Source organism: Paroedura picta, chromosome 7 (assembly GCF_049243985.1).
Source record: "Paroedura picta isolate Pp20150507F chromosome 7, Ppicta_v3.0, whole genome shotgun sequence".
Taxonomy (NCBI): Eukaryota; Metazoa; Chordata; class Lepidosauria; order Squamata; family Gekkonidae; genus Paroedura; species Paroedura picta.
Window position 1 is genome coordinate 60,813,260 of NC_135375.1, and position 22,137 is coordinate 60,835,396.

At 44.7% G+C, this 22,137-nt stretch overlaps 1 protein-coding gene across 1 annotated transcript; it reads right to left on the minus strand.

The window, feature by feature from the left end:
• Positions 1 to 1,115: 1,115 nt before the first annotated feature.
• Positions 1,116 to 21,810, minus strand: S1PR3 (sphingosine-1-phosphate receptor 3). The gene is made up of 2 exons (XM_077344513.1): positions 21,244 to 21,810; positions 1,116 to 7,478 (listed from the first exon to the last, which is right to left on the minus strand). Exon 2 carries the CDS (start codon positions 7,326 to 7,328, stop codon positions 6,198 to 6,200), a length of 1,131 nt encoding a protein of 376 aa, XP_077200628.1. The 5' UTR covers positions 7,329 to 7,478; positions 21,244 to 21,810; the 3' UTR covers positions 1,116 to 6,197.
• Between the last annotated feature and the right edge of the window lie 327 nt (positions 21,811 to 22,137).

Here is a 22,137-nt window from a genome sequence, read left to right on the forward strand (position 1 = left end):
TATATCTCGCTTTTCACTGCCCAAAGGAGTCTCAAAGTGGCTGACCCTCACCTTTCCTTCCTCTCCCTACAATAGACACCGTGTAAAGTAGATGAGAGCCTCTTGTGGTGCAGTGTGGTAAGGCAGCAGACATGCAGTCTGAAGCTCTACCCATGAGGCTGGGAGCTCAATCCCAGCAGTCAGCTCAAGGTTGACTCAGCCTTCCATCCTTCCGAGGTCAGTAAAATGAGTACCCAGCTTGCTGGGGAGTAAAATGGTAATGACTGGGGAAGGCACTGGCAAACCAACCCGTATTGAGTCTGCCATGAAAATGCTAGAGGGCGTCACCCCAAGGGTCAGACATGACCTGGTGCTTGCACAGGGGATAAGGTAGGTGAGACTGAGAGAGCCCTGACAGGACTGCTCAGTCAGAACAGCACTATTGGCACTGACAAGCTTAAGGCCACCCAGCTGGCTGTATGTGGAGGAGTGGGGAATCAAACTCAGCTCACTAGATTAGAAACTGCTGCTCTTAATCACTACACCATGCTGGCTCTCACATTATTGGAATTAGCTGTAAATTAGTTAAACCAGGGCAGTTGTATAAAGTATTATTTTTTAATGTCAAGAAGGAAGGGAAAACTAAGCAGCAGGCAAGGAACAGGGGTCACTGTGGTCAGGTGTTCTGGGGCCAGATAGGGTGCTGGTAGCTTAGCTTGAATAAGATGGAAAAAGCCAGCTTTGCTACTCTCATGACTTGAGCCTCCACAGACAGGGAAGCATCATGCCCAAGTTCCTGGCCAAGTTGTTAGCTGCACTCTGTCCAAGCAGAGCAAATGTGCTTCCTGTCATTTATTGGGTGATAAATATATGGTCATGTAGACCTGCCCCCTCCTCCTAAAATGTGCAATGATGGTCCTGGAGGGGGTGGAAAGGGGAAGGGCCCTGGGGGGGGGTATGTATACAGCTATGCTTCCCAACCATATTCTGGATGATTGTGACACTTCTGGGGTTTCTCAGAGTTTGAGGACTGTTTCAGGGGTTTCTCATCAGTAAAAAGTTGAGAAAGATTGGGTCAGAGTATGGATATCTAAATGTCACTGTTAAATCCATGGGTTCAAAGGAAGCCAGGACACTGGAGTTCAAACAGCTCTTTAATAGGACCTCAGCATGGTGGTACAAAGGCAACACTGAACTAAAAATCCCCCCAAGAACCCCAACATATACACACAAAACAGACAATGGATCTTCCTGCCAGTGCATGTGATAGGTCAGTTTGGGGTTTAAACTGATTGGATCCGGCAGACGGGATCTAGCCACACATTGGTCAATTTCATGTCCATTTGGCTTCTGCTGCAAATCTCAAGCTCAGTCCTCAGCAGATCCACAAACTCAATAGTCATACTGGCTGGTGACCACAATGTTCTTTGGGATAGACCATTAGTGGAGGGTTGCCACTGAAGATCCACACTTACTACAGATTGATACCAAATGGCCCTTGGGACCGTTCTGCACAGTGCTAAAGTTGCTGAAGTTGTGTAACACTATTTTTTTAACATTATGCACAACGTCATACACAATCCGCAACATTCCTGCAACACTCCCGCAAAAAGCGCTTCGATGTAGTGTTTTTCGGGGAATCATAAAAAGTGGATTCCCCCTTAAAAAATCGCTTGATTCCTGAGAACAACCTGCAACACATCCGAAAAAGACATGTGCGTTCTCAATATAGTGGTAGAAAGAATGTCCCTCCCTAGCTCTCGCCCCCGAACTTCCGGAGACGTGATCGCCATTCCCCCCCCTCTTAAACTGGCGAAAGCAATGATTAAGCAAGGTTTCTTCAACTGAAGTCCCTCCACCAGCAATTCAGAAGTGCTTAAAAGTAAAACAAAGCTCCCTTCTGCAATTGTCTTTAAAGTTTGTGAGCACAATACAGCCCCGTTCGACACTGCCTGTAATTTTGGCCAGAAATTGTACCCATCGGGGGGGGGGGATTTTGTTTTTTACTTGGACGGTGTGTAAAGGATTAAGCGCCAGTTCCTATACCAGTGAAAAAGGACTTTCTGAAACTTCAAATGAACAAATATTCGTTGCTACTGGTGTTTTCGGGTTTTTAAAAAACAGTTTTTAAAGGGAAAGGTTTTTTTCGGGAGCACGAAGAAAACAGTTCGTTGGCTGTTCTGTTTGATTGACGGCCAGGGGCAAAAAGAAGTGCGGGAAAATATTGCCTCCTTTGTTGCGATTCTGGTGAGACAGGAAACTTGTGGGTAACGAAACAGCGCTAGTGGGAGAGCCTTTTTTCTGCTAGAAACGGCTGAGTGCGTTATCAAGACCTGCCGCTATTAATTGCCGCTTTATGATAGCACTTACATCTAGCTACTTTGGCAGTTGTGCGGAATGGCCCCAATTCTCTGGTTAAAAGTGTGTAGAGCACTGAAATTTCCTTTGTGCCTCTGACAGCACTTGAATGTCATATTTGAATTTCAGGATACAAACAAATGAGCATCAAATGGTCTCACTATGGTGAAGACTGGCAATTGGCTACAAATAAAACTTGGGCAGAAAAAATTAAAACACTGTCTATTGTTTCAGTGGTAGAGATTGAATGGACTTCACTCCGATATTGCAATTATTCATTAATAGAGATTGAAATGGCTTAACTATGACCAGATGACATCCATATAGTCAAAAGGATGGGTCCAGACCAAACTGGCACTTTCTGCCGACTGCCCCTTCCCACTGTAGAGCCTGCTCTTGCCATTTCTCAGGATCCCTTATCACCCAGGATCAACATTTCATGGGCAGCAGTGGAGGGGGAAGCAGGAAAGTTCCATTCTACCATCAAAAAACAGAGCCTTTCTCCAACTCAAGCAGGGGAATGTTTCCGCTGAGACATTAGGGGCTGCCATGCAGGGGACTGGAGGACATGGATGTGTGCTCCACATGGATGGCTGTATTTAAAATTTTCACCCCTACATACACATGGCACTGCGTTTTATCTGTTTTGATTTTAATTTTTTATTGTCATCAGTTTATGTTTTCAGTTGGCTGTTATGGTTTGTCAGGAAAGGCAGTGTAGTAACTGAGATCAGTTGTTCATTGCAGGAGAACCTAAAGCATGCCAGAAAACAGCCAATCACTCTTGGGCTAAGTCAGTCATACAGCACAACACAGCAAATTTTAATTACAACAACCCCCTCCCCCACATTCATATTACCTAGAAATGTGTATCCAAGATGCAATTCTTAGTTTAGGATTTAAGTCCCATTATTATGGTAGTTCTCATTGCATTTTCATATATATTTTATTAAGACATTGTGTTGTTTTTAGACAGATCTTTATAATGTTCTACTGTTTGGCATGTGTTCAGTTTCAGAATTCTCTTTTACATTTACACAGAGCCTGAAAGGTTAATGTACTGAACAGCTTACAAGATTTGTAACTTAAGAATAACAAAATACATGATCTGAGAAGTTTATTAAGCATTTCAGTTATAGCCACTTGATAATCTTGGAGTGAAAATAGCGCCATGGATGTTCATAAAGGGGCTAGAAATGTAGCAAGTTATGCCCCATTTAAATTAGGAAACTTCTTTCCAGTAATACATGCTTGACCTTAGGTACTGAATTTCAATAATGCTGCATGAAAATCTGCCTGGTAATGATGTCCCTTTTTAAAAGACAAGGGAACTATGATTTGGACCCCTCCCAAAAAATATTGTAGAATGATTTACAAATTAAGCTTCCCCACAAATTTCATGTCTAGCATCAAAGCTCATCTATTACAACTACAAGGAAGATAGGAAGTTATCCATCCACTGTTTCTGGCCACTGAATGAACTGCTGGGATGCCTAATCAAAGAACATTGGAAGTCAACATGGCTATGAGGTAAAAAGCAGAATGTTAGCTGGAGAACCTCCCAGTGCTTCAGTCAGTGTTTCCACAGGCCCATGATGTTGTCAAAAACCACATTTGGCCCCTTGCTCTCTTTATGCAGAAATAAATTCAGCAGAGATATACTTTGACGGATTCTCCCGAAAAAAACGCAGCTCATAACTGAAGTATGAACTGTCCAACTTTCTCGGCTTACTCTCTTCAAACACAATCTCTATGGCCAAGATCATGAGTGAACAGAGAGCCCTCATGAGTGAGATGTTAATTTTAGAGCTATGTAAACAGAAAAGCTCTCTCAACTGTTCCATAGTTTCGCATGATATAAATTTGAGATAGGATCTCTGTCTATGAGCTCTGACCTGGATAGCCTTAGTTAGCCTGACCTCATCAGATCTTGGAAGTAAAACAAGGTCAGCCTTGGCTAGTATTTGGATGGGAGACCTCCGAGGAATCCCAGTGTCATGATGCAGAGGCAGGCAATGGCAAACCACCTCTGAAAGTCTCTTTGCCTTGAAAATCCTTTGGGGTTGCCACCATAAGTCAGCTATGACTTGACAGCACCACTGCCATTTGTCTCTGAAAGTGAATATTTCCCCATTGAATGAACACTCAAACATGACTTTTATAAACAAAGTGTCAGTCAAGTGGCTTTTGTGTGCATGCACACTTCTTTGTGTGCCTGCACATGAAAACGTATATCTTGAACAAAATATTTTGGGTTTTAAATGTGCCACTGGACTCAGACGTTGTTCTGCTGCTTCAGAAACACATGGTGACCCACCTGAAATCTATGATTTGTTTACGATTCAGTTCTATGGACTCTGATTAAGAACCATGGAGCTGAGGATATGGGGGAGGCACATCATTTGCACCATGACATCACAGTGTCACCAATCAAAAAAATGCCACCTGCCACTGCTTGGAGTAGCTGTGAGCAATGACAGCGGCTGGCAGGAGGCCTGGAAGCCTGAACACTGGCACACTTCTTCGTGAAATTCAGTTTTTTCATTGGAAGTATTTTGCAGAAGACAATGCCCCTTCTAAGCATCCATTTAGGCTTGCTTTATGGAAGGCTTTCAATTATACAGGTTGGACCACCTATTATTAAACATGATTTAAAAGGTAAAATTAAAAAATGCATTGATTTTTTAAAAATAAAACCCCTCAAATAGATCATTCACGCATGAAATTTCTAGACACACATTTCAACTGGATTCTAACTAGCCTAAATAATAGAAACAGATTCAACAGCAGTGGACAAGGATGGTAATTAAAAACCCAAAAACAAAAAAAACCAAAATGGTTTCTTTTCACAAATGCATAACAGGGAGCTTGAAATGCTGACTGCTAGGCAGAATACTGGGTTTTCCGTCCCCTCCGTGAGGGTTAGGTTCATAGTCTTTTCAACTATTTGATATTAGTATACAATACCTTGGCTACAATGCTACAATATTCTTGCCATACAGTTGCCATTTTTTAAAAATGTACAGATAAACAGGTAGAGGCTCCAGCTTTGGCATATTTGTCTATGCAAATATGATATCCTTGCAGTACCCTTCAATGCGGCACAGTTTATGTCCCATTTTGGTGACTTGGCAATTTCAGGATCTTGGGGGGGGGGGATCCTGTAATGTGAGTCCACTCACATAAACATCAGAGATTCAAGAGATAAAAATGAATGCATAACATGGAGAAAAACATCCTTTCTGACCTTGATGGGGAAGGTTTTCTGAGTGTCTGCAGTACCTACTGAACATCAGCATGCCCAGTGATCGACTGGCTGTTAACATTTCTAGGAATTTGCCCGCTCATAGGACCTTTGACTGAGCAATCATGGAATGCTCGCTGATTCTTGGAGAAGAATGGGCCAGTCATATAATATTGCCAAACTGTCCAGCTTGTTTAAATAGGAATGGTCAGTTTGATTGAGAGCTATGTTTCACACAGAGCCTACAAGAGAGGCTGCATTTGAGATAAAATGTTTTTGGTGACCAACACGCAGGATTCACACACTATTTTAACGATCAGTCATTATTTCTGCCCTGTTCCTCTAGTATATACGTATCAAAGTGCACCAAGAATATTCTTGCCAAAGGTGCCATCTTTCTTCACATAGACATTCTGAGAGCAAATACTTTGTCCAAGTCAGTTCTCTCAGGGAACTAAACCAGATCCAAATGGCTCATGCTAAGAAAAAAACAGGCACTATAAGTAACTGGTTATCATTTCCTTTAGAACTGAAAAGCATGAAACCCCAACAAACGTCCTTCTATTTGGCTCTAAAAAGCCACACAAGAATCTTTAGTTTGCATAGTTATCAGGCTTCACTTACAAAAATTTCCATTGTGAAGGGAATGTTCATTTTTTTCAAGTGTACATGAAAAAAGTTGAGTCTGTGGGAACTCATCCTTTGCCTTTGGGGTGTTGCTACTACTGGATTTGCTTCGACTCTGGTCTGGTGTGGGCTGGATAGGCAAAGACGTGACATTGGCCCTTACCAGGCAGCAACAAACAAGGCGGAAGAATGCACGACGCATTTCCTTACTTGCCAGAGTGTAGATGATGGGATTCATTGCTGAATTGAGGACAGCCAAGGCAATGAAACCATCTTCTTTGTATAAAATAGGCAACTTTGTTTTGAATGCCACATCAATCAGCAGCAGAATAAACAATGGCAACCAACAAGCAATGAAGACGCCAACAACAATCACAACTGTCCTAAGCAAGGCCATGGACCTCTCTGAATTGCTGTGATTGGTGACATTGCGGCTACTGGACTTTACCAAGATGTAAATGCGTACATATAGGATGACGATAGCCACCAAGATGGCAATGAAGATACTGATGCAAAATGCAACATACTTCTTTGAATAGAGTGGCAAAACAGTGGAGCAGTCTGGTAAATTGTCAATGCAGTTCCAGCCAAGGATTGGTAAGGCACCCAAGGAGACTGAGATAAACCAGCACGTTCCAATAAGCAAGAAGACCCTGTACTTTTTATTAGCATCATATGGCCTCATTTTGATCATAGTCAAATGTCTTTCGATAGCAATGGCTAACAAGCTGAAGGTAGATGCTCCCAGAGCCACAAACATGCTTCCTTCCCGGAGAAACCACATATTACGTGTAAGAAGCATAGTTTTATGTCCTGACATCAAGATGTTCACTTTGTAAACAATCCCAGCCAGCAGGTCACAGAGAGCTAGATTGCCAATAAAGAAGTACATACGGTTGTGAAATTTGTTGTTTATACATATGGCAATCAACACCATCAGGTTCTCCAGGATGATGAAGCTACAGATGATTAGAAGTACAATGGTGGTCAGCTCTATGCCCTTTCCCTTATCTTCTCGGTTAGTTTTTCCAACATAGGTATAATGACGTTTTATCTCGTCCAACACTGTGGTTTGTTGATACAAAGATGGATGAGTGGTCGTTGTGGTGTACACAGCCATGGTTTGGCTGATAAATTTACAAAACTATTTCCACTTCTTCCACTAGGGGGTGCCCGCACTATGCTCTGTAAAACATTCCTGTAGCAATGTAGTGGGCTTCTTCCTTATTGGTATCTACCAATCAGCATTTCCAGGCACCGAAAACAGGACCTTTAAAACAGGAACAAAAGACAACATAACTCAGTATGATACAGCAGTCATATATTTAAACCATCATATTCATGCTTTCTATTACAAGGTATGTGGGAAACATCCAAAACGTTCATCCAATCATATCAGTAGGATGTATCTAGGTAGAATAGGAGACGATCCAGCCAGCTTTTTCACTCAGGTCTTGCTCAGTCCTCTTCCTTTCTACAGCCCACATGGCTTTTGTCAATGCAGGTCCCATGGTCTCCCCCCCCCCCAAAAAAAAACCTTTTCAGGTTGTTGGAGGGGTCTCCTCCCCTCTTCACCTAATCTCCCCTTATCCCTCTCTTTAATCCAGCCCCTTCTCCACCTGGCTTTTGTTCATGCTGGTCCCTGGAGCCCTCGCAGAGTCTTTTGGGCAATCAAAGGAGACTCCCTCCTTAACTTTTCACCAGAAGAGAAACTAGTTGGATCCTACCCATGTGACTTTTGCCATAGGTATAATTTCTCCCATCTCCTAATGTCACTGTGTTCCATATCCCTCGTCCCCAAAAAGCAAGCCAATCATGGCAAGGGAAAGTCACAAGACAGACCATTACAGAGGAAGAATGGCCCAGCAACATAATTTCTGACAGCAGCCCAGCAGCTTTCATAAGGTTACACTCCATCTTCAGAGTGAAAACAATGTCTGGGATGTGTTAGATAAAATATAGCAATAAGTTAATATTCACAATCTATTTTAAAATGGAAGTCAAAGCGCCAAAGGTGTAGTTAATGGCATGAATGGCAGATTGCACTGATGTGATATAACACATGGAGCATAATTCAGTGTTTTCAAGTGCTTCACATTTTAAAGGATGACTTCAAAAGACTGAACTTCCAGTTCTTAACTTCCGGTTTCAGTGTTAACTTTCAGTTGAAAAACAGTGTCAAAGGTGGGTTAATGAGAAATCTGACGATCTTTTGCCCGTACCGAATCTAGCTAATTTAGAAAATGTAGCTTAAGTAATGGAATGAGTATGTTTCAAGGACAGCCCCATGTGAAGTCTATTGCCTTAGTCCAGTCTAGACATTATCAGACAATGCATCACAGTGGCAAATTCATTTCTGCCCAAAACAGGCTGAAGCTGGTAAAATCTACTTGTAGCCTTGGCTGCAACCTGTTCATCCAACAGGAAGCTGCAGTCCAGCAGAACTTCCAGTCAGAGTCTCCCGGCTATGAATCTGCTTCTCTAGGGGAAGTGTAACACATCCAGAACAGAAGATACCTCTGTTTTGGGGCCAGATCTTCTTGCTCACCAATAGTACCTTTGTCTTGGGATTAGATTTCAGTTTATTAGCCCTCATCCATCCCAAAACTGTCTCCAGACACTGGTTCATGGTTTCTACAGGCTCCTGGAGATCCATTGGAAGAATGAGATAGAATGAGTATCACCAACAAATAAGTGACAAATCTAATCAACATTTCTTGTTAAACTCACATAGCAACTTCATGTAAAGCCTTCAAAACACTAGGAGTAAGATGTTACCTTGTGGAACATGGCAGGTCAGAGGCCAAGTCCCAGTCCCAGAACTATCTTCTGAAACATGCCTTCTAGGTGGGATAAAAGCCACCATATAAATGGTGCCTCACAGGCCTAACCCTGAGAGCTGGTCCAGACAGATACGTTGACCGATTGTATTGAAACCTGCTGAGATGAGAACTTTACCAGGAGATCGTTTTCTGCATGTCATCAGCTATCAAGCAGTTCGTATTTCTGACATAGAGACTGACCAATTATCAAATCTATGAAGCCTAACAAGAATGCTGACTCTCTTCCAAGGTTGTGCACAAAGGGGGTGGGGTGGTTTTTTTAACTCCCCAAAGATTAAATAAAATGAAATACTTTTTAAAAACTACTAACTGAATCAATGAAAACCTATTAATAATGGTATGAGATAGAAAAAATAATAGGAAAAGAGTTTTAAAATTCCAGAAAAAGTGAGAAAGAACTAATTAAGAAGTTTCATTAAGTTTATGGAATGTATTGTAAACCCCCCCCCCTTTAAAAATCCTGTGTACAGGCCTGCTCTCTTCCGTTTCTGATCTGAAAATGTTATATACAGGACAGTAATAGGAGTCACAGATTTAGACACTCTGTGAATCCATTTCAATATTGTCTAAAGATGACTCTCAATTGCCAACTGCACTAGTAATTTATTTACACATTAAAAAATGAGCCAACCATTGTCAACAATGGTTATCTTTATGCCCCTTTGTGCCTTATGTAACAATAGAATCAGACACTGTTAATGATCAGAGGACTTTCTTCCCCCAGGAAAGGGAAAGAACCACATGGCATGTTTGATCTCTCTAAGCGTGGACTTGTCTATATGAAAGAGGCTGAACACCATGAGAACCTGGGTATCTTCAGAGAGTGGGAAAATCCTGGGGGCTTCAGTAACAAGCTCTCCAGTCTGCTTTAGCTCCTAACAAATGCAGTCTCAAGAGAAATTTAAAAATAGTTTAAAGCAATCTCTCTATTAAGATTTGACATATTTAGATGAAGGTTTCCAACTACATAATTAGATGAAGGTTTCCAGCCACAGAACGAATTTTCAGTTGGCTTGCCAGCAGCTTTTAATGAATGAATTAAAAAACTTCAGTGTCTCAATTGATCTTGCAAGCTCCACTTCTATGGATGTGGGAGAGAAAAAGCTACTTAACCTTCCACAATCCCCATCCAGCTTGGCTCCCTCTGTCTTGGCTCCCCATTTTTTTTTCTCTGGGTTGCTGCCACCTTCTAAGCTTCAATGATCTCCTGCTAAAGGGCTAGTGCTTTATCACTCTTTTACTGCATGGCCAGTTTGGCTCTATCACTGTAGTGCTTCAGGGATTCATTGATGCGCAATCACACCTGGTTTCTCCTGGGTAATCATGTCCAAACCAAAATTGCAATGATCATAGAAATCAAGTAGCAGCATCCAAAGTAATAAAGAGCGTAATAAAACCATACAAATGAATACATTCCTATTTAAAGAGCACATCTAAGCACGAACGAAGCCGCAATCCTGACACTTTTTGAAAACTTATCTTGAAGATGTTAAAGTAAGGATAGGTTCCTTCTCTTGTAGTTACAAGCATTCAGAAGTGATTCATACTTCTGTTTCATGGATGGGGCTTTCCCTTCATAAAGGGGAGAAGTGGCATTACCTATTTCTCCATGAAGTCTATGTCAGGAAAATAGCACAAGTCATGTTGTGTTCCTGATGCCATGTTGTCCACAACAGCAGCACTTACTTTTCCCATAGGAATGGGTGAGAATCATCTTTAACCACTCCTAGCGGAGTGGATAAAATAATCCGTTAAGGGCACCAAAGGTGGACCCTGTCCGTGATGAGGAAGGGTGCCCATAGGCCCCTTCCTCTGGACTGACAATTGGGGGGCCCAATTGGCAGGAACTTCGCGCCTGCCGATTGGCCCCTCCAGTTGTCAGTCCAGCGGCAAGGGACCAATTGGCCCCTTGCCGCTGGACTGACTAATTGGGAGGCGCGTTGCGCCTCCCGATCCACCCCCTTCCTCCTCACCCGCGGCCCGCCGCCATTACTTCCCTCACCTCTGCGACAGTCGGTCACTGCCTCACTGCGATGCCGCGACCTCGCTTCCTCGCCGCGCCGCCACCGCCTCACATCAATGCTAGACACGGCCCCTGGTCACCCGCTGGGGCCCACGATCCGCGCTGTGCCGCACAACGCCCGCTTCGCCTCCGGCGCTCGACACGGCCCCTGGTCACCCGCACCGCGGCCCATGAGCCATGCCGCACAACGGCCGCTTCACCTCCGACACAGCAGGTCGCCGCCTCACCGCGAAGCCCCCCCATCGCCACAACGCTTGACGCCGGCCCAGCTCGCCCGTACCATGGGGGGAGGGGAACGTGCTGCACAATGCCCGCATCTGCCCCGGCGACTCTCGGCCCCCGGACAAGCCACGCGCCGCTGCCCCGCCACACGCCTGCACCGGCCCTGCTGATCTTGGAGCCCCACTAGCGCCCGCTGCATTAAGACTGCAGCGGGCTTATTTACTAGTTCCCTCATATTTTAAGATTAGAATGAAATTCCCTCATTTAAGATTAGATTAAGATTAGAAGACACTTTCCTTCTCAATGGGGACCAAAAGCAGCTGACAACATAGTTCTCTCAGCAACAACCACATGAAGTAGGTTTGGCAGATAGATTGAGTGGCTGGCCCAAGTTCATTCAGTCAACTTTCATGGCAGGGAGAAGATTTGAACGGAGGCCTTTCAGATCCTAGTCCAACACTCTAACTCCTATCCTAGGCACTATACAGGGCCTCTGAAGCATGGGGCCTTTAGCACCTGCTATATGCGCTGGGGAATGGTAGAGGACAGGAAGGCCTGGAGGATCATTGTCCATGGGGTCGCGATGGGTCGGACACGACTTCGCACCTAACAACAACAACAATATGCGCTATATGCGCTACTTGGATCAGCATTTTGTATTTAATTTCTTGGCTGTATTAAGATATCTTTTAAACATTTTTAGAATAATGGGGGTCGGTGGCTTCATTCCATGGTGTTCTGTACTGTTTCAGAACCAGCTATGTGAGTCTTTCCCATGGAATCTATATTCACCATTTGGGTGCTTATTTTGTGAGAAAAATGCACACACCTGACCTCATAGTTGTAAGCCTTTATGCTTACCTTAATTCTATAAGTAGAAACTGTTTGCAAAGCAGCTCCTGTGGCACTAATGTAAAAGACATCTCTATCATGAGGGAATGCTGGGAAACAGCAATATAATTTGGAGAATTTGGAGTATTGATTAATTGATTGATTAACTAATTATATTAATTAACCAAATCATCAATACTAACAATAATTTTCTGATGTAGTACATTTTAATATAATTAATCAATCACTGTTCACTTATACAATTATTGGTTAAATAATTATTAGTAGTATTGATGAATTAATTAATCAAGTAACCAATAACTTAATCGGTTCATCAATACTAATAATAATTTTCTGATATTGTACATCTTAATATAATTAATCCATTACTGTTAGCATACATTTATTGGTTAAATAATTGAATAACTTAACAGTTATTTTCCCTTTTAGTCTCATAGCAGAATAAACATTCACTGGAGCCATGCTAATTCACTGTCTCATTTATAAGTTGGTCCTTTTCCAGTTTAACACAAGAGAAGGCAAAGCAGCAGCAGCTGATCCCACAAAACTTTGCCAGGCAACAAAGAAACAAACAAAAGACGGAATAATATAATGTTGGGTGGTCGTAAGTAGAACACACAAATGTCCATTTTTAATTTAGAGAAAATTAAATGCCTACGTATTCGGAGATGAGAAACATCCTATATATTTTGTGTGACTATTTATGTAATGAGTTAATGCATATAATCTGTCAAATAACCACTGATAAAATTCAAGTGTAGAACAGGCTTGGCCTTTGATATAAAGAAGAAGAAGAGTTGGTTCTTATATGCCACTTTTCCCTACCCGAAGGAGGCTCAAAGCAGCTTACAGTTGCCTTCCCTTTCCTCTCCCACAACAAACACCCTGTGAAGTAGGTGAGGCTGAGGGAGCCCTGATATTCCTGCTCGGTCAGAACAGCTTTAGCAGTGCTGTGGCAAGCCCAAGGTCACCCCGCTGGCTGCATGCGGGGGAGGGTGGAATCAAATCCACACTCCTAACCACTACACCAAATGCATCTTTCACACTCCCCTCCTCCAGTATCTTTGTGGCTGTAAATGTAGTCTACATAATAACAGTGGCTAGCAGAACAGAATTTCTCGGAGAGAGCACATGTTCTTAGTACATGGTTATTTGTCTTGGCTTCTATAGAGCAGTGGTCCCCAACCCCCGGTCCGGGGACTGGTACCGGTCCGTAGATCAGTTGGTACCAGGCCGCAGCTCCTTCTCGTTCTCCTCCCCGGCTGCTGCCTTGGGAGCTGATCTGCTGCTCTGTTGCTGGCTCACCTTTGGTGCTCTCCGGCAGCCATCATGGCTCGGGCTCCCCCTCGGCGTGGCACTGCGCAGCTGCCGCTGGCTGAGCCTCCCAGCAGGTCGCAGGAAGTCAGGGGCACCGGCGGGAAAGCAAGTGGAGTAGGGGCTCAGGCGGCGGAGACATCCCTCGGCAAAAGACCCCCTCAGGCCTCAGTTAAATTGTCAAGCGTTCACCGGTCCCCAGTGATAAAAAGGTTGGGGACAACTGCCCTAGAGCACGGTTTTGTGATTTTTCTGAGAAGCCTGTATATAAATCCTACAGATGTTATCACCTGACTTTAATGGTGGTTTTAACCCATATTAACAAAAGCCTCATTTCACTACTTCCTTGCCATTCCCAAATGTATTTGCTTGTGGTACGCTTAACTTTCATTATGATCCTATGGTCCTCCCAGAATAAGACACCACATATATTCTTCTTCTGTTTCTTCATGGGAGAGTATGGCGTTTGAGCCTCTTCGAATCATAAAGGGCTCAGTGTTTTAATAGATAACCTCCATAAACTGTCTAATCAGACCCTCCATTGAAGCCCATCAAAGTGGAAGTTACCTTTTACTTATAGGCTAAAATCCATATCAAACTCCTATTTTAGTTCTCCTTCTGTTAAGACAGAAATTAAAAAGGCTAGGAACTGTTCTCGATAGACCTACCCTTTAGTTATGGAGTGTCTGGAAATTTTAACTGTTTCATTTGACATAAATAATTGCTGATAAAACTCATTTTAAAAAGTGAACTGTGTCAAAAAGAAACATCACAGGAGGACCACAATGATATGATGAAAGACCGAAGAATAAAAATGAAATAGCTATTAACAAATTAACATTTGGAAGGGCATCCTCCTCACATTATTTCAAAAAGCACAATGCATGTGGCTTCATAAGATGTTTCATTCCTTTTATTCCCCATAAGGGAAATAAAAAAAGAACAAGTCTCATAAATATATCATCATCATCTTTGGTATGTGCATCCATCGGTTCTGCTCTGACCTTCTGGGGATGTAGAAAACAACCCTGCTCTGCCCTCTATACCAGTGGTCCCCAACCTTTTCTATGCTGCGGACCGTCAGGGGCGGGGAGGATGATCGCCCAGCCGCAAATGCAATGCATGCACGGCACTCCCGCGCATGTGCATTTGCGGCCGCGCATGCGCGACCCGGTTGCGCATGCGCACATGCGCGGGGTGCAGCGAATGCACGTTTGCGGCCGTGCATGGCTGGGGTGGTTGGGGACCACCGCTCTATACAACAGCCCTTCAAATATCTGAAGATGGCCATCATATCACGTCTCAGTCATCTCCTCCCCAGGATAAAAATACCCAGCTCCATCAACTTTTCCTCATAGGACGTTGCTTTCAGACCCTTCATCATTTTCATTGTCCTCCTTTGTACACATTCCAACTTAACTAACTTCTGAAAATGTGGCGCTCAAAACTGAACACAGTACTCCAAATGAGGTCTAAGCAGAGCAGTGTAAAGTGATTTTCCACTGGTCCAAGTCACTTTTGGACTAATGGATAAGGGGAGATATTTCCTTTCCTGCAGGAAACCAACAAATGCTGAGGACTTTCAAGAACAGTAGGAAGGTAAAATTGTACTCTCCACTGGGAGAAAAAAGGCACAAATTGTTCCTGTTCCATGGGCGACATTTAGATCCAACCCTGAATTTTGGGAGGAAGTTTGTTGCTTCTAACATTTCTCTTTGTGTCTCTCTTTACCAGGATTTCTCAACCAAGGTTTTGTGAAGCTCTGGGGCTTCTTGGTGGCCCTGGAAGAGTTTGTTGAATGGGTAGGAGTTAATTAATTTTTAATATATTTTAAAAAATTGTTAACCATTTATTGGGTGATATACCCATATATGGTCATGTTGACTCCCCCAATGGCCAATGATGGGCCTAGAGGGGATGAGAAGGGGAGGGGCCCCAGATACACATATACATAGCTATGCTTCCCAGCCATAGTACATGACTGCACCACTTCTAGAGTTTCTCGAAACCTGAAGAATGTTTCAGGGGTTTCTCAACATCAAAAAAGTTAAGTAAGGCTGTTCTTTAGATAGAAATAAATTTTGACCCTTTGAATTTAAAAGTCCAAAAAAAGTCACCACTAAACTTCCTACTACATACAAAAACCAACTCAGAACATTGTTGAATATGTGACTTTGGAAAGAAAAGGTGTGACTGGTGGAAATTAGAACTGACAAAGGACCATGATAGAACATTCAGTACTTAAAGGGTTAGTATCGTGGATGGTAGTAACCTTTGCACAGGAAGATCCACGATGTAAATAACTATTCATTGAAAAATGTAGAGTTTGCACTATGAAGTGCTAAACACACAGCAAGAAGTGGTTTGTTGAAGCTTGGTATGTGACCATAACAAATCAAGCGAGCCGGCATGTTAATGTGAAAAACAAAACCAGAGTATGGCTAGCCAATTAGATCTCAACAGCAGCTTATCTTCTAAGCTATCCTAGGAGGGGGAAAGGTTTTTAACTTTCTAGTGCCTCCTTCTAGGCCAGGGTGCCTAGTGAGGCAGCAGAGAAAGAATAAAAAGACTGCAAGCTCTTTAGGGTAAAAGGGAAGAGAAATTTGTTATCAATTTTCCTGCGGGTCCAAGAAAGGCAGAGTCTCATCAAAGGGAAACTAGATGCTCACAATACTGTTGCCAGACTTCAGTTCTTAATGTGCATGCATGACAAGGAGTTATGAACCTACTACAAATTCGCAGTAACTTCCAAAACTACTTTTCTGGAGTTCTTTAAAAACAACAACAACCACCATGCATGGAACCAGAGATAGAATCTATTCTATGTCCAATGGTTGCTACATTCCGATGCATTACCATTGGGGTCACAGTGGTGAGCATTTAGTTTTCACAACACAATTTAAGAGGTTGGGAGACATGGGCTGCTTCTACTTTTGTGCATTCCTTTCCCCTGTTTCAGCTGCAACCCTGGTGGTTCCGCAAGGTCCTTATTATAGCAGACTCTTACATATCAAATCTCACAACGCATTCTCTGTAAAAACTGAGTTCACAAATAATGACAATTGTTTTTCTAAAAGGCTAGTGCGAAAACAGTCATAAACCATGGCTAGGATGCTGGTCTAGATGGACCACTGGGCTGATCCAGCTGGGCTCGCCATAAATTCTTACGCAATGTGCCAACTGACCACAGGATTGTATACCGAATGCCTATGATGATCAGAAGTGTATGAATGATTCTGCGGGATCCAACCAAATAAGACAGTCCCGACAAGAGGGAGGTTATGCTATTTAGGAAGGTTGCTGCTTTGGATGGGGTTATTCTCTTATTGACAATTTTCACTGCAGACCTCCATGATGTGCTTAGGGATCCTTTCAGGTCCTGCTTTCCTGTTCACTTCCTTTCAGATGCATCTGTCTCAGAATCTCACCCCATATCTGCAGACAGCTGACCAGGCTCAAAAGCAACGTCAAGGAGTGACGAATATATAATTGAATATCTACATAGGGCTGTCCTGGAGGATGTTGGGGAGACTTCAACCCTTAAAAAATGCTATCATCTATTTAGCACAGGGTGGCATTTCTTCCCTTCTGAGATTTCACCATAATTGCAGATATATTTCCAGGTTCAATTCAATGTGTGGGTGTGTAACTTTAAAGATTTTATATCCCTGGGGCCTCCACTCATCGAATGAATGTCTTCTTTCTACCACCAGAAGAAGTGGGCTAAACTGAATAAATTGAAATTCAATAGGGACAAATGTAAAGTTCTGCATTTAGGTAGGAAAAACCAAAACACCAATATAAGATGGGGGAGACTTGTCTTGGCAGTAGCATGTGCGAAAAGGATCTAGGAGTCTTAGTAGACCATACATTGAACATGAGTCAGCAGTGTGACTCTGTGGCTAAAAAAGGCAAATGGACCGTATCAAACAGAGCATCGTATCCAGATATTGGAAGGTGATGGTACCGCTTTACTCTGCTCTGGTTTGGCCTCACTGGGAGTACTGTGTTCAGTTTGGGGCACCACAGTTGAGGAGGGATGTAGACAAACTGGAGTGTCTCCAGAGGAGGGCAACAAAGATGGTGAGGGGTTTGGAGATGAAGACGTATGAGGAAAGGTTGGGGGAGCTTGGTCTGTTTAGCCTGGAGAGGAGGTGACTGAGAGGGGATCTGATAACCATCTTCAAGTATTTAAAAGGCTGCCATATACAGGATGAAGCAGAGTTGTTCTCTCTTGTCCCAGAGGGATGGACAAGAACCAATGGGATGAAATGAATTCAAAAGAAATTCCGTCTAAACATCCGGAAGAAGTTCCTGACAGTTTCTCAGTGAGTGGTTTCTCAGTGAAACAGGCTTCCTCAGGAGGTGGTGGGGTCTCTATCTTTGGAAATTTTTAAACAGAGGCTGGATAGCCATCTGATGGAGAGGCTGATTCCATGAAGGTTCAAGGGGGTGGCAGGTTACAGTGTATGATCAATAGGGTTGTGTCCTGCATAGTGCAGGGGGTTGGACTAAATTTTAACTGAGTATAAATATATATTTTACCTGATTTTGTACCATCAACCTTGGTCTTGTTTATTTTAATCTTCTTCCTATTACCACCTCCAACCAAAGACAATCAGCTATTGCTCAAATTTGGGGCTTCCAATCAGTTCTCTGCTGGGAACATCCTCCCAGAAGAAATGAGAAGGGCTCTCACCTTGCTGAACCTCCTCTAAGGAGAAGCTGTAAACCTAAATTGTTTAAGAGGGGTTTTGGTGGGTTAAGAAGGAGCTTTGGACCAAGAGCATGCCAAATGTTTTCTGGTATTTTTGGCAAGGCAGCCATTGTCTCCTTTTGACCTATTTTTTTTCAGTGATGTTGTTCGGCCCCTTGATTTAATTATTTAATTGTCGTTTTACTTTGATAGTGTTCCCTGTTTGGGTCCCAACTATGGTGACAGAAAGATAGGTATAAAATATTTTAACAACCATAAAGCAACAAATAAAATGAGGTGATCGTTATAACAGGGAAAATAACTGGGAGCCTCTTGCATGCGAGAGTGCAGGAGGTGTGTCCTTCATTAAATCCTTTAAATATTCTTTGCATACCTCAGAGCACAGTGACTGTTTCCTCAGCATTTTATATGGGAACGGAGGGGGGAAACACACTGCCACATGGCCAGATGTGGGGAAATTTCAAAGGAAACTGCCTTTTTAAAAACTGCATGACAAAGAGAAAGGCCAGTGCTGTTTGTAAAAGAGAAGTGTGGTGTGGTACATTTGTGGGTATGGAGAAAACTGGGATCTCAGGCCCTTTAACCTAGCTTCTGTCATTGGTCCTTAGCCAAAACAAGATAGGAACACTGATATTAGCTATTTCAAAAAATCAGCTCCTTAAATCAGCTTTGTCCCACCACAGGTACCCTGCATATCCAGAGATATGGTTTCCCTTGGTGTTGTGCCCAGAAATGACATAAAATGCACATTTATGCATTTCCACAAATATCTCTGATGGGAAACTGCCAAGGTGGACTGGCCATTAAGGCTTCCAGGAAGAGTCCTAGTGCATATGGCCAACCTGTCCCAGCTCCACTCCCATTCAGGGCCACATCAACCCTGAAAGAGAGACAGACCCTTTGGTGGGACTGCTCCATCTGGCCCAGTGATGGATGCTGCTGCTCCATTCAGTCTGACCACTGTGAGGGATGGGACAGGGGCACTTCACCTGCCATTGCCTCTTCTGACAAGGGATAGGATGGGCCCACTGGCCTTGTCACAGTGAGAGATAGGGCAGACCACCCCATCTGGCCCCATTTCACCAGGTGAGAGATGGGCCTACCCTGTACCACCCTCCCCAGCTGCCTTAATCAGGTCTCTCCTGCTCCAGCTGTTTGGGCACTCCTCCTCTTCTGGGAGAGGGTTTGGGGGGGGGGTTCAAGCCTGTTTCATAAAAAAACCAATGGTTCATCTACTCCAGCATCCTATCTCACACAGTGAGATAGAGGTTAAGATTTTCCCCTGATGCCTCCTGGATGTGAAATTCAGAGGTTTAGTGTTTCTGAATGTGGAGGTTCCTCTCAGTCATAATGGCTAGTAGCCAGTGATAGACTTATCCATGAATCTCTCCGATCCCCCCTTAAAGCTATTTATTCCAGTGGCCATCACAACATTCTCTGGCAGCAAATTCCACATTTTAATTGCTTTCTACATAAAGTAGTATTTCCTTTTGTTCATCCTGAACCTACTGACCACCAGCTTCCCCCCACCCCCCGCCATCTGCCCCTAGAATCTGCTAAAGCCATGGTCCTTGGACAGTTGGTTCTTCCAAAGACTTAGCAACTTGAGAGCCATAGCCAAGGTGAGCCAAAGGAATTGTGACAGGCATTTCATCCATCCATCCATCCGACTTTTAGCCCAGCACTCTCCAGGGACTGTGGCCGGGTCCAATATAACCTCCCCCCAATAGAACATGATAAAACCTCATCCCACAGAATGCCTTCTGTTTCAAAAATGAACTTCTGTCTTTGGACTTGGAACATTGAGTGTTAAAAAAATCCATATCACTGGCAGTCTTCAAGCAAAGGTTGGGTACACAGTTTTCTTGGACGCTTTAGGATGCTTTGGGCTGATCCTGCATTGAGCAGGGGGTTGGACTAGATGGCTTGTATGGCCCCTTCCAACTCTATGATTCTATGATTCATATGACAGTCAGTGCCCCAAGGTGGAAGTGCTCAAATCTACCCTCTCCTGACCCACTCAGTTCTGCCCACCCATGATGCTTAGTCTCCCTCACTCTGTTGGTGCTTCACTTTCCTTTACTCTGACTGTGGATACAAAGGTGTTGGTAAGAAACAACTTAAGCAAGTCCCTCTTAGTTGAAGGAAGGTATATGTCATAAATAGGCAATGGCCTCCAAAATCAAACATAACACTCTTACTCAACTGCTAAGCTTTTGATGCTAACAATGCAAAGACAATCTTATAGGAGGAAAGACTGGGGTTTGAGGCACTAAATTCTTTTGTTCCCATCAGGCAACCACTTCTTTACAGTTGTGTCTTGGGAGCCCTACGGGGAAACAGGGCAGCCCCATCTATGGAGGCAGGCTGCCCAATGCTTGGTCAGGATGTCCACACAGCAAGCAAGGAGCAGCAGGGGGCCACGCCCACACACGGACGTTATTTTGTGGGGCTTTTGTTTCTGGTTATTTAACCCCCCTCCCCAAAGCAGCCACTGTTCCTGATAACCGCTCCCCCCTCCGCCCCAATAATCACCTCCCAGTGTGGCCACCCCCTCTTTCCTAAAATAATTCCTTCTAGGGAGCCCCCATTTTTTCCTTTGGGGATGACCCTTTAAAGTCCGGTCGATTTCCGTGTCATCTCCTTCCCAACCTCCAACCCGCATGGGGGCCCAGGCACCAACAGACCCCTTCAAAAGCAGCTGGAAGGGAAAGTGGCTACCCCCCCCCTTTCCAGTTCTATTGCACTTCAAGCACTGCCCCCCCCCTCCAACCACTTTGATCCAAAGTTACGCAGAAGTTGGGTCTCTCTCTCTCGCTCGCTCTCTCTCCCCGGCCAGGCTTTGGGCAGAGACCGCGGGCTGTAGCGGGACGGTCCCCCTGCAAGAAGCCGGCGGGCGCTCCGGGAGAGCGAGGGAGCTCGTGGCCCCACAGCCGGAGGGTGCCTGCCTGGCCGCCTCCCCGAAGCCCACCCAACAAGACCCGACGACGGCCGCTCCCCCAGCGCCCGACCTCCGAGGCCAGAGACGGCTGCGGCGCGTCCCTTCCGTGCCCGTTGCGCTCACCTCGCTCCCGGCCGGACGCCCCTCATCCCGCCTCCGCGGAGCGGCTCCTGCTGCGGGAGCGAGGGCGGGATGCTGCCCCTTTCAGGCGAGCCCCGCTTGTCCCGCCGCGGCTCTGCAAACTTCCCAAGTGGCCGCCTGCGAGGAGGAGCTGCCTCCTCCGCCTGCCTGGCGGGGCTCCTCCCTCCTCGGTCGCCCCCGCAGCCGGCAGCCCGTCGCCCCCCCCCCCTCCGGCCACCGGAGAGGGGCCTCGTCTCCGCCCAGGGCCACGGCGGAGACGGGAAGGTCGTGGCCACTTCAGGCGGCCTCGGGGCAGGGCTAAGGGAACTTCTCCCCCGGGCCGGGATGGGCTGCGCGGACTGCCGGTGCGCAAGAAGGAGGGAGGCATTGAGCCCCCCCCCCTCTCCGTGAGTGGGTCTGTCATCATCATGACCATCACCACCAGCAGTTATAATCCAGGCAAGGTGGGAGATGCATGGCAGGGAGGAAGAGGACTCAGCTGGCCAGCCCTGTTGGTCTCAAGCAGCAGAACAAAGTCGGAGCAGCAAAGTTTGATTCAAGGTCGAAGCTTTCATGTGCCACACACTTCCTCAGATACAAGGAAACAATTAACCCCACCCCCTCTCTCTACCTTTATTTAAAGGCTGGGGAAATGCTTGTTTCATTGCATCTGAGGAGGTGGGCCTGCCCAGGGAGAACCACAGCCAGGACACCCCCTCAGCTCATTTTCCAGGGAGCTGGACAAGACTTGTGAGTATCCCAGCCACAGACCTGGCCATGATGTTTCTGGAGCTCCAAAGGAAGGCTGGGAAACATCTCAGTATGTTTATGGAGTACAAGTTTCTACCATGTGGTCAAATTCTGAATTCTTCTCTTCAACAAAACTCTCACGTTTTC